The sequence below is a fragment of the Seriola aureovittata genome, chromosome 6, assembly GCF_021018895.1.
Source record: "Seriola aureovittata isolate HTS-2021-v1 ecotype China chromosome 6, ASM2101889v1, whole genome shotgun sequence".
Classification (NCBI taxonomy): Eukaryota; Metazoa; Chordata; class Actinopteri; order Carangiformes; family Carangidae; genus Seriola; species Seriola aureovittata.
In genome coordinates, this window is record NC_079369.1 from 25,137,855 (window position 1) to 25,151,797 (window position 13,943).

At 42.1% G+C, this 13,943-nt stretch overlaps 1 protein-coding gene across 1 annotated transcript in view; it reads left to right on the top strand.

Annotated features, from left to right (window-relative positions):
• Positions 1-13,943, top strand: part of zc3h3 (zinc finger CCCH-type containing 3) — a 60,144-nt gene continuing 46,201 nt past the window's right edge. The window contains exons 1-3 of the mRNA XM_056379448.1: positions 1-76; positions 647-2,126; positions 2,449-2,621. Of these exons, the coding sequence (XP_056235423.1) occupies positions 31-76; positions 647-2,126; positions 2,449-2,621 (1,699 nt within the window). The 5' untranslated portion in view covers positions 1-30. The remainder of the gene's footprint in view (positions 77-646; positions 2,127-2,448; positions 2,622-13,943) is intronic.

Genomic DNA, 13,943 nt, shown 5'->3' on the forward strand with positions numbered 1-13,943 from the left:
GTTTGATGACGTACCACTTGGGTTGTAAACATGGAGGAGAGAGAAGCGTTGAAGAGGCAAATTGAACTTCTTCAGAGTAAGTCTTGCTTTGTAAATGTCGACAGTTGTATGAGCAGCAGGTGGGTTAAAAGGATGAAAATACACTGAGAGCTCCCGGTAGGGTGTGCGGCCCGCGCTTTCTGATATTTAAAAACGAACTTTAACCGACAGCTTTTCCTCCAATCAACCGTCAACGTTACTCATTTGGCTAAAAATAGACACGTCTCTGCCCTTCATAACATAGGATATATACATAGGATATACATGTATCCAGCTAATATAGTAGCTAATAATTTCTGTTTAGAAGCACATACGTAGTCATTTATTCTAGTAACGGTTAGCTACCAGTAACAGGTTAATAGTTTTACTCGTCGGTTCTCAAGGCATAGCGGTAAACGGTCAAAAAAACATAATTTATCATAACATAAGTGCTTGACTTTGATACTGTTATATCTAATATATCAGATTGTCGATTACTATGATGTTAAATTTCCTTGCTGCACGTTGTTTATTTTGTGAAACAACCCTTTAAAATAGGTTTTATTTTCTCATTATCAGTTTGCAAGTGATTGACAACCAAATCACCCCATTTCTTTTTAATTTTCAGATCTCATCAATAAACACAAGAGTGTCCATGGTGATGCACCGTTTGAAAGAGATGAGCAGAGGCATCTAGAACCTCCAACATCAGCCAGAGGCAGAGGTCACAGCGCATCTGTCATCAATCCTCACAGCTCCAGAGGGAGACTTTATGCTCCTCAGACCCGTGGGAGTTGGAGGAAAGCGTACTCTCTGAGAAACAAGAACCCTCAGTCTTCTTTTGGACATCACTCAGCTTCAGACTTCTCTGTGGATCAGTCTAGTTCCCAGCCTGTATCTCGCAGCATCTCACTGCCCAGTCACAGCAGAGGAGAGGAGAGCCATAGAACCAAAACTTCTGCTTTATCGTCAGGGATTGTTCAACAGAAGAAAGAGGAACATGTAAGCAGCATCACAGGGAATATAGAAGATGCAACAAAGAAAACACCCACAGACACTCTGCGCAAAAGAGGTGAAGAGGCAGCTTTGTCTCAGCGTAAAGATGGAAAAGGAAGTTCAAGCTCAACAGGCACTAGCTTGCAACATGAAACGGGACACAGACAGACTCAAGAATTTCAGCGGAAGACTGAAAGCAGTCGTGTTGCCCTTCCAGGGAAGATGGTCAGTGGTTCTTCGGAAATGCCATCTTCACTCAAGACCAATACCTTGACCAAGCAGAGAAGCTCCGAAGTACAGATCAAACCTCCCCTGACCAGCAAAACTGAGTCTAAACTGACTCCAGCAATTCCTACGACTGGCAATACCGCATTACCCCTCTCTGCTCAGTTTAAGATAGCAAAAAAAACTTCCCCTGACCTCACATCTCAGACCAGACTGGCCCAGGTCAGTACATCTTTTATGAAAAAATCCAAGTTCACTTGGGTAAAGAGCCAGAACGTGGGAGGAGTGGAGTCCAGACAAGGTAGCTCTATTTCTTCATTCACGGGAAAAGCTGTAACTGTTGCCCCAACATCAGTCTCAAAAGCTGGAGTTGCCAGTGGAAGCTCCCCCTCGCTCACAATCAGTAAGAGAACCCCTACCAAGAAGTTACCCCGAAAGCTTAGCCCAGTCACCGTCGCCCCGAAGACCTCCAAGTACAAATGGGTCTCCTCTTCTGCTGGAGTCCAAGCCAAGGTGTCTCGTAAACCACTGTCACCCAAAGCCCTGACTCTTGCTCAGAGAGCTCTAGAAAAGGGAGAGGCCACCAAAAAACTCAGAGCACCCTCTACTCCCTCTGCTAAAATAAAAAAGGCAACCAGCCCCTCACTTAGTAGCCGTTATCGCTGGAAGGCTGGGGGACAGACTACGTCTGGAGCAGCGACAGCAGGGGCAGCAGTGGCTCGTCGTAGATCTGCCTTCCACTGGACTTCTGAAAAAAGCAACAAAGGAGTGAAAGGAGGGCTTGTTGTTTCCCCGTCTCTACATCAACGTGCCTCCCTCCCATCCTCCTCCCTTGGTGGGTTCAAACTGCGCAGCAGGATGAAGATCATCAGGAAGTCTGCTAACAGGTTAATAATGGAAACATGCACATGATCTGATTGATTTTACCCTAGGTTTATTCTTATCTAATGATGTTTCTTTTCAGTTTTTTTTTAGTGTACTTGTCTTTTGCCAGAAGGGGGCAGCAGATATATATATATATATATATATATATATATATATATATATATATATATATATATATATATTTATATGCCCTTGTTCATGTTATATTCTTGTTTATTTATACATTAATCACATAGATTTTTCTCGACACAATTTGATTAATAGTAACCTCTAATGTCTTACTGATCACACTGTTCTCTTTTGTCCTTTGTATTGTGACCACAGTGGGGGTGGGTCAGAGAGGGGGAGCAACCCATCAGCAGTGAAGTACTCCCCACGGGGCCGAATACTCACCTCGACCCGGACTCCTTTAGGACTGAGGAGGACATCCTCCAGGGAGCTTGTTTCTTTTGGAAGACACAAATTGAGGCGGCTCTCCCCAACCTTATCAAGGACAGGTAAGGAGCATACACTACAGTACAAGATTGTTGTTTTCTGGTATTGTCTCGTTCAGTTTCATTAAGGGCATTTATTATGCGCATTTTTTCTGCCATGTATTTGTCATTGCCAACTAATTGCTATAATGAGCTGCCAACCAAATGCTCATCCATGGAAAACAACATTACATGCTTAGGAGGGAACATATCTAATCTGGTTAGTTACAGTCCAACTGTAGTTTCTGTGGTCCTAATAATGGAAATGCTCAAATCATGTAGTTAATTTTGATTAATCTTTTTAATATTCCTTCTCCCCTCCCCCACTTACAAGCCTGTCAATATCAGTAACCACACAGTACGACCCACAGCAGCTAAACTTTCCAGATAGGATCAAAATCTCACCCACTGACTTTTTAATGAGAACTACAATCCACAGCCTGATGGTGGTGCTGTGAAAACTTGTTTTCCAATCTCACCAACAACTCGCAGTATTCAGAAACATTACTTCCTTATACAGTCATCATGTTCTGTTGGATTTCCTCCCATTTCACCAAACTGGTCTCACAAGATTCTCTTGAATTTCAGTGGATGCATTTACTCCTAAAAGTTGTACTTTTTCTTACATCATCAAAAAGCTTCAACTTATGTTTTAACTGGAGTTATTTACATCCTTCCAAAGCTCAGCAAACCTGGTACTCGCACTCCCACTTTGGTTTGTTTGTCTTCCTTCAAAACAAAAGGAAACACAGACTTATTGATTAACAGCTTCAGAGTCCTAATACCTAAGAGCATGTCTCATAGAGAAATCTTCCCATCCAGTAAACTGGCCTCTATTTTCCATTTTATCTCATGGATCAGATTGTTGATTACTGTGATGTTAAATTTCCTTGCTACAAATATCTCAGTCAACTCTTTCCCCTTATATTTTTGTCCAGCCTCTGTTTTCTTGTATCCATTTGTCTCCTTTGATCATAGTTGACGCAGAGGATTTCAAACATACAGTTCATGATTATTCTAACATCATGGGGATTTTGGGTCAAGCACGTCTTCTGACCGAACACTCGTCCTCGTCGTGTGTTCATTTCAGCTTCTTGAAAATGTAACAACATTTATCAATGTTTAAATGATCACCACTGTTCCTCTGCATTTCTATTGGTTCCTTGCAACTTTAATCCCTTTTTTTGTTTATTTTATTGCTTTTTACTCTGGCTCCGTGTCTCTCTTCAGTGCTTGTGTCAGTTCTATACCAGCTGTGCTCTTGTGTACTTTGACTGCTGCCAACTACACGCTTTACTATACAGCCTTATAGCTTATGGCTTATGACTTATGGCTTTAGTATGCCATTTTTGCAGTTAGTTGAAAACTATATTTGAAATCATGTCAAAAGTCATATGAAATCCTGTAGTAGGTTGGGGGTTTGGAATGAGATGCAACAGTTTATTGTTCTTCACTATGAGGGAAAAAAAAAGATTTTCAAATTTTCTTAATGATTTAATTCTAACTTTTTTGTTTTACAAGATCCTCCTGAATGTGTTTTCAGCTCCACTCACTTCAGGTTCAGTGTTTTGCAGCTGTTATTTGCTCCTACATTACCTTTGTGCATTGCATTTTAAGACAACAGTGTAAAACAATAGCACACTCAAAAATTAATGAGATTTAGTATACCAACTTCTTATAGTAAAAATTACTTTTGGACAAAGCATCTAAGTAATTGGCCCTTCAACTACAGTAGCTATTGCAGCCGTCTCCAGTAGAGGGCAGCAGCTCCCACCCATGTCCTCCTTGTAAGGGCTTTGTGTTGCTGCCTGTCACAGGAGAGGCATACACACAGGCTATAAGAGGAGGGGGGAGGTTAATTGATTGCCCAATTCAGCCGTGATGGCGAACAAGTGCCGATAGCGGGTAATTTGCAGAGGTGGAGGCAGGCAGCGACACTGCTATCAAGCCCTGGCACCACTCTCCCTCCAGTAGATAAAAAGGAGCTAATGCATAATTATCCTTTTGCAAATTGGATTGTTTTAACGAACTGTAGAATATAGGCCTAACCTGATGGAAAGCAATCATTGTTTTTACAGTCCCCCCTCTCGCTCTCCCCCCTCCCTCTCTCCCCCCTCCCTCCACTTCCCTCCCTCCACTTGCCCCTCCAACCCTCCGGTCATTCTGCGTGTACCCTACACGCCTCATGCCCATCTTGGTGTAATCTCCCACACTCAATGGAGTCAGAAGACATTAGAAAAGCCATCACTATTAACATTAGGCTTTATTCGTCCCCATGGCTTAGCGTCTATCAGTCCGCTTCTCTTTCTCTGATTCTCTAACTTTGTGTGTCCTTTCTTACACCTCCTACATCCTTTTCCTCTTCCCTTCCTCCTCACCATTTCTCCCTTTTTTAAAAAAAAAAAAAGTCATTTGGAGAACCTGACTGGCCTACTGTAGGAGTGAATGCATCTCTAATTAAAGATGTGGATTCAGAATTAGAGACACAGGAAAGGTGGAGCAGGGGTGAGTGCAGAGGAAGATGAAGTGCGGAAAGCTGCTCATAGCCGTCTGCGCCTCTGATAAGAGCCGCTAATAAAGAGCAAATTGAATTACTAATGATGGGAAGCAGAGTCCCTATAGATGAGCCTGTTAAAAACCAACCTTATGACCACTCACACATGCATGATAATACACTCACAAACAATGTTTCTTAATTTCCTCCTCAATGACTAGCTTCAGCCTCCCATCCTCACGTTTAGGGGGCTAGCGTTTTCTGAGGTGCTCGGTTATCTGCGGATTAATTTAAAGAGGGCATAAACCTAAGTAAGCAGTTAAAGCAGTAATGAATCAAGAGGTGTGTGTATGTATATATCTATACGTGTGTGTGCTTGCATGCGCCCGGAGACAGCTATGTAGCCCAGATAATCTAATAAAGCAGATAAATGTCAGGAACGGACAGAACACAGAGAGGAAGAGTGCTGAGCCGAGCGGCTTCGGGCCCCATGTGACAGGCTTCTGGAGCATTTTAGGTCTCTATCTCACTCTGCTTTTCTTTCCTCCCTCACCGTCTCCCATCCAGTCTCGCTCAGTCTTTTTTTCCTCTTTGGAGCTGTCTTCACCACTCTGCTAATATTCCCTGTGACTTTATTTAAGCCCAGTGCTGTATATCACTGTGCACACTGCAGACATTTTCTGTATCATCTGATTTTAGGTCTAAACTGAAGTATAAAGTCGTTAGAACTAATCAGATTTTCTGAATTCAAATTTCCCCCCCCAAAAAAACATTAATAAGTAATAAATCTTGGCATTGATCATGTGAATTCATTGTACCGCAGTCTGATTTAAGATAGTCAAGAACTAAGCTGCTTTGTGGAACCAGCCCCTGATTATTCTCTCAATTGTTTGGTATACAAAATCTCAGGTGGTGGAGAAATGTTTATTTTATTTTTATTTTTTTATCTCAAAGTGATGTCTTTAAATGTCTGTCTTTGTTCGACAACAGTCCAAAACCCAAAGGTGCTCAGTTGACTTCCACATAAGCGAGAGAAGCAGCAAATCCTCATATTTGATGAGCTGTAATTAGGGAATGATTAGTGCCGTTGCTTTGAAAAGAAAGGTCTGCCTTGGGGCTGCCCTCCCCAACGCAGTCGTGTGGAAAACATTGTATGCATTGCCCACACCAGTTGTACTTCTCAGTTGGTCTCTAGCCCTGTTTATGTAAATCATAAAATCCACTCACACACACACTGGGGGTCAGATTGTCGACCTGCTTGTGTGTTGTAGTAGGACTGAGTCTCTGATGGTGGCAGTGCTGCCACCTTTGGTCTCTCAGCATCAGCTTACCGACACGCTGCCCCCCTCCACCTTCTGACACCACGGAGCCCATTACTTACTACCACAAAAGAATCCTCCCTCCCCACCCCCCACCCTCTCCTTCCCTCCTTCAGGGATCCTGTTACCGCTCCTACAGTGATCCCATTTATTTCACCCATAAATCATATGTGCTGCTCTGCATCGAGGCCCTGCTCTCACTGACATTTTCCACTTTCTCCTGTGATATGTACTGAATGTACACACTACTGTATGTACAGACACGTGCAAACACAGATGGGATGCTATTAACAAACAGCCGTTACTGTGCAGTGTAATCATTTGAGAAGCTCAGAACCATTTTCAGGTATCAGGTTCCTCATAAAGTGGTTCAGCCTGTGCACTGGTTTCTTCCACACAGCAGCAAACGCACCTTCTGACTAATCTGTTTGTTTTATTCACCAATGTTTTTTTTTCCTGTTCTTCTGATGCCTCCTCTCATTGTTGATACCTGTTGTCCAGTCACAAAGTTATCGTTAATTTAAGAAGCCATTTGCTTGATTTACCTCTTTGAAAACTTTTAAGTAATGCATTGGTTGTAGCTTCTTTAAGAAAAGACTGAAGTGATGTTCTCTCATACCTTGTTATCTAAAGGCCCACACACACCGGCAGTATCTGATGTGTGTCCACACATTACATACATCCATAATCCTCGATGTATGGTGTTATGCACCTCATTGTGGGTTTTGTGAGCAGTAACTCATGAGGATCACGTCAACACACTCGTCAGCTCCTGAGAGAAACAGCAGTTTTTCCATTGGCTGCCTGGGTTGGCACATCCTGGCTACTGCGCCTCACTTTATATGGTGCATTCATTCTGCGCCATCACCGTCACTTAACACATCTCATTCATGAGAAAACTGGAGGATTTGCCAACAGTCTAATGGGGCTAACCGTGTCTGTTTTCCAGTTGAGAAGTTTAAAGTTCACTATACATGTGCTAAATATTCCTTTAATAACTTCACCAGCTGGCTGTTGACTACATGCACTGGAGACTCTTAATGTTGTTTAGAGCCACTCTTGATTATTTGATTGGTTCCTGCAATACAAGTAAGATGAGCACATGACAGAAAATGAAACTTTAATTTAGTGTTATCATTTTAATCCACCTTTCATTTGACCCAATGGTTGATTTACCTGTGGCACGCTGAAGCAGGAAAGCTGCAGTATAAATTGCACAAGTTTTTGTTTTGCTTTTGTGTGCGTCTAACTTCATTGTTGCTACATTATGCATACACTTATCAGTTTATTATGAAAACGAATACAGTCTAATACGACAGTCCTCCTAAATCCTCCTTCATGAAGGTTATAATGTTCAGTTTGTTGCAGCTGTGTTAAAGAGGTGTTGATTAAACTGTATGAACTGCAGTTTATGGAGCTGTTGAACTATACTGTAGTGTAGCCTATACCCTCACTGATTTGAATTGGGTGGACAAAATAATAGGAACACTCGTCAACAGCACCTCAGACTACATTCAACGAAATGATCATACAGTTGAATCAACACGTCTTTAACACAGTTTCAACAAACTGAACATTAAACATTACACTGTTCGTTTTACCTAGATGTTCCTAAGAAACTGCCAACTGAGTGTACAGTATAATTACTTCAAAGTTGTGTATTGGGAGTTTTGTCTGTCTTGTCTTGGTCTTCTCTCCGTCTCGATTACACCACTGGTAATCTGACTCTTGGAGTATTATCAGTCTCTTAGTAGGTTATCATTACTATGTTCTGAAACTCTACCCATTAGTTTTATAAGTGCTGTTGGGTGAAAACCTTGTATCTCCTGGTTAGCCATGTTGTTTTTGGCTTGAAGACATTATATATTGTGATGTTGTCAGCTTTTTAAAGAGTTTTTGTCTAAGTCCATGGATGACTTCCATCTTTCAGAGGTTTAGGGATGATAACACAATAACTATCCTAGCCAATATGTTTTTCATGTATTGCAACATGTGCAATCGGACTCCTGGAGCCCTGTCTGTCCTTTTCTGACTTCAGCTTGGCACGACACATGTTTGTTTATTTTTGTTTGTTTATTTGCATCACTCTCTGGTTCACACTTGCTCCAGTTTCTCCCACTTTTCCTTCACACTGTGGCCACTTGTCCTGCGCTCTCCTCTCACTGACTCATGCTCCCACATTTACACACACACAGCACACATGTACACACGCACATAGTCACACATACACACAAAGGCAGATTATAAAGGACACTGACTCACTGTCTGTTTGTTTGGACCTAAGAGCACACAGTTAGTGTTGCTATGTGCATACTGGAAGCGTCATATTATATGTGTTTGTGTGCTGATCTTTCTCTGAACTTTTTATTGGTCGAATGATTTTAATAGTTTGTTTGTGTGTCTGTGTGTCTGTGTGTCTGTGTGTCTGTGTGTGTGTGTGTGTGTGTGTGTGTGTGTGTGTGTGTGTGTGTGTGTGTGTGTGTGTGTGTGTGTGTGTGTGTGTGTGTGTGTGTGTGTGTGTGTGTGTGTGTGAGTGATTCTCCCATCAGCTGCTTTTCTACATACCGTTCTCCAAATGCCATTCCCCAGTCCTCCCATAGTATTATCAGTTGGATGACACACAGACACACACACACACACTTGCACCGTGTGGACCTTAACCCTAATGCAAACACACACACACACACACACACACACACACACACACACACACACACACACACACAGAGGCATTCTGCTCATTCCTCTACACTTTCTCAGGCTCTCTGTGTCAAACAGGTGGACCTCTGTCTTCTCTTTCTGTCTGTATTTCTCTGACCACATCTTGCTCCTCTCTTCCTTTCTCTTGATGTCTATAGACATTTGCCAACGCACACACACACACACACACACACACACACACACACACACACACAAACAAATCATACAGAATTACTGCATTTCCATAATGATTTAATGATAATGATAATTTATGTTTTCCATGTATGTTTTAGCATTTGGGACGACCCTTTGCATGCATTTCTCTTTGCGCCTATATATAAACAGTATGGCTATTTGGTTGCATGAATGATTCAGTTTCTCATGCAAGATGGTGTCTAGTGTAAAAAGGGCTCAGTATAGCTCCCTGCCATGGTGCACGGTAACATTTGGCATTTTGATTAACCTCAGGGACCCAGGGAGCCGTGCATGTCAGAGACCAGACCCCTGTACCTACAGTATGTCCACATGAGTAACTCCTCCCAAGCTGTGTTGTAGCACCCATCCTCCTTCCTCAGACTCTCATCAAACTGTCAACTGGCCATAATTAAAGTTCTGACTCATTTGAGATCAACATGCAGATGGAGCTCTCTGAGTGCACACAGAGAGTAGTGAACACTTGTAATGCTTCACTAAACCTGGTCAAGTGACTGGATAGGTCATGTTGAATGAGTTTCAAATTGCTCAACAGGTTTAAATTATTTTTCTTTAGAAATATCAATGTTATACAGAGCATCATAATATTTGATCAGTGTGATTTTGACTGAACTCAGAGTGCTGTGCTGTGTGCCATCATGAGGGGGTGTTTTTATGCTGTGAATCTGCAAGGGGGGGGGGGGGGGGGGGGGCATGTGTTGAAATGTGTAATCAATACTATTGAGTCCTGAAACTTTAGCTTGAGATGATTGTGACTCCTTCCCAGTTAAGGAGGTAAATGTTTTCTTGGTATCCAGAGGAGTGGCCCATGTTCCAGGCTGTCTGAATAAATCAGAAACCTAACGGGACACAGGCGGTGTCCTACTAATTATTTGAGAACACATGGCAGGCAATGCAAGTGTCATTTATTGGTAAACGGCTTGGCTGGGGCACAAGATGTTTCCATCTTTAGCTACAGGAGTATAAATTCTCACAATGATCTAGTATTCAAGTATTCAAAATTTAACATGCACAATTCCTCATGACGTTGTCTTCTGCCCACAGATGTTGAACAGGTGTAGAATTTTATTCTCTTTATTCTTTTGTTTTTGATTTCTTCTTTTAAATGACGATACAAGTGTTTTGCATGTCATGTTGTAACTCATAAACAGAAAATCTCATACTTTACAGTATATTACAAATGTTGCGATAGAGCCAATAGTTTTTCAGTAGCTTATTTTCCCCCATTCTGCAGATTGATCATATCAGTATCATTTCAGTGTCTGTAAGTAAACTGGACTATACACACCTGCAGTTACACCAAGTTCACAGTACACAGACATTCTATCTGGTGGAGGTGATACATTTTGATAAGCTGAATATTGTATTTGATAAAAATTTAATAATTTATTCTCTAACTCTGGATTCATGTGTTACATAACTGTGTGTGTTCTCCTCCCCACCTCCCCAGCTGTTCACATCTCTATCCATTTTGAAGTACATCAGGAACTTTAGTCTTTAAGTTACATTATTGTTAAGTGATAATGTAGTTTAAGTGCAGACCGGTTTTGGGATTGATATTAGAGAATTCTTTACAGCATCACCTCATCATAATAATAACTTTGACAAGAAATAGCAAACCATTGTAAACTCCAAGGTGATGTTTCACAAAACTGATGCAGCAATGTGCCATTTGACTTTCATACAACACTAAAAGGAATGTAAACCAACAGCTCCCTAAAAGGTAGCTCGATGTGTCTTTGATTTTATTGATGAGTGTGTGTTGGTCCAGTGTGGTTTTGGTCTTGTTGTGTTACACAAAACATATATCTGTTCTGGTAACAGGAGGGGAAAGTCAGGAGCCGTTAGGAGCCGCTCCATAAATCTTCACCTTCTGTCAGCTGGAGAGCATGCTGGTATAGCTGCCCAGCCCCTCACCCTGCTGTACCCCGACCCTATGACAGTAACCCTATCCCCCCCAGCTCTCCTCCATATGTCTGCACACACTGACGTGTTACCATAATAATCACTGGGGGTTTGCCGTTTACGTGGGAAGACGAGCAAAGAGTCTGAGGAGCGCGCGGCATGTTAATTATGTCCCACACACGGGTATGGACACATGGTGGAGCAGGGATTGTGTGACTGGTTGTGGGGGGTTGGTCACTGGTTGGTCATTATGGTCAGGGCAGGGTTATCTGGGCACTTGGCATGGCTGTTGACATGGGGGATGCTTTATGACTTCAAGGTCTTGTTGGCGACTTCAAGTAAAATTGCTCTGCACAATTTAATCACATGTAACTGTCTTTTCAAGGGGTTGATTTTGGGATCTCTATATTAACTTTACAGAGCCAAATTTGAACTGTGGATTCATCTAAAACACTTTCAGTTCTCAGGGTCCAGACAATTGCAAGATATACTTTTAGATAGTTGATTTCATTCTAGCTTTCTAATCACGGTATATAAAAGATGAGGTGCCCAATCCTCATAAGTGTTGTGCACGATGCTTCAAAACTCTTGAAAGCATTAGGACCAAAGCCATCTCTCATTGAAGGTCTCAAACATCACAATATTTTGGCCAAATAGCTCGTTGTCAATAATGTCCTGATAGTTTTGCAATGAGTACAGATGCTTTCAAAAGGCATTTACATGGGAGAGTGTAAGAGACAATCGAGCAGGTAGAGCTTTCACTGCAGAACACAATCAACTAAGGAAGTCTAAAGCTCGAACAGAACTTTGAAAATTCAGTTCAGAAGTTTATTTGTGCAACTTGATTGTAGGAGCCAAAATGTGCATTTTGCCTATGTTGTTTATTTGTTTAGGTAGCACACGTTAATTTGATTATCACTTCAAGCAGTGGACACAGGGGTGAGGTTTAACTTTATTTACCTGTACTTTCGTGTGGCGGGATTCAGACAAAGAGGAATAGTGAGGCTCTGTTATTTTCTGTTGACCGTTATGTTTTTCTAGCACCACAATTGCTGATCGGTACCAGTTGTTTCAAATAAACAGTGTCATATGGACTAAGCAACTGATTTGTACAAACGCGTCGCAGTGAAGAGCCCACTGAGTCTCTTGCAGCTTTCTTCAATGGATAATAGTCACTACATTAACTTTAATTCAGCCATTTGAAGAATAACTGCGTCCGGTTCTGTTTGCCGTGCTAACTATCTGTGACAAAATGCTTTTCCTACACCCAGTGCAGCAAAGATGTTGCATTACAATATAGTACAGCAGACTTCACCTGACTACACCCAGCTGTGTGAGAAGACAATCGCGGATCATAATATGACATTATTCAAATCTGGGGAATTGAAACTTGTGAAGTATCAAAATCTGGCGTTGAATGTTTGGTCAGATCAATACTTCTTTTTTATTTTGATACAAATTCGTAGATATAGTTCTGCTTGTGTTTAGATAACATGTAACATTTGAGCAAGTTTGGGGTTGTTTGGTTAAATGGAAAAAGGTTTTTAAAGGCTAGTATGTTATTGAAATATCATTTTGAAATCGTATTTTGCACTGGAACTCTTTTATCATCATATTGGCCGTAGTGTTCCCTACACATCTCTTAGCTCTACTTTCAGTACCGAATGAACATCTCGAGTCAGATTGTCACAAACTGTTGAGCCTGTCGATCAAATCAGTGATCTACAGGCAGTCAGTTGTGTCATCCCTGTTGATATCACACTAACCACTCACATGTTCACTTGCATTTTTCAGTACCTTCCATATTTTCTCTCTCCCATGTTCACATTCCTTAATTGTTCACCCACACCCTCACTCTATTTCTCTACTTCCTTCCTGAGGAATTAGCCATAATTCCCTAATTGATGGCTTGGCTGCAAGTCTCTGTAGGTTGGTGCAGCCAAGTGGGGGCCAAGGCCCATATTCTCATAATGTTAGTGAATTTTGTGTGGTCATGTGAACTGATCATCCCCTCTACCGCTCCACTCTGGTTTTATGATCGTAAGCTCTTATCGTTTTTATCTCTGTCTTTCTGTCTGTCTCCATCTCTCTGTTCCCCTCTTAGTCTTATGCCCTCCCCATCCTGCCTGTTCCTCCTGGCTCTCCATCCAAACGCCAGAGCCAGGCATCAGGTCATCGACCTAAGCTGAGGAGAAACCTGACCGCTTATCTTCTTGACGTCTTTTTTTCTTTCTTTTTTTTTTTCTCAGCCTTTCCAACTTTCCATTTCAGTCATACTGGCCTGGACACCCGAACCCCCCCAAGTCTATTCTGGTCTTGTTGAGTTATTCAATAACCCCCTACTATCTCCCCCAGGTCCCCACTACTCCTTTCCCATCCATCTAAGTACCTCCTTTCCTCTCTTGGTCACCACTCGTCCCCTCCTTCCCCTTTTCTCCTCTGCGTCTTTGTCCGTCCCATGGGGAAGGTTACATTTTGTGCGGTCTCTGGGGTCCATGAGGTATTTTACTGTGTGCCCCAAGCCATGATTGGCATGCAAACCTCTAAGCTCTATGCCCTGACTTTCCCTTACATCCCTGACCTCCCTGCTTGCTGTCAGAGGGTAAGCCTCCTGAGCCCACCATAACCTCTCTGCAGGTGTTCCCCAAATGCAGTCATTAGGAATAATGCTGTCTGGCTTGGGAACAAATGTGGAACAGATTCTTCAGCAGACAA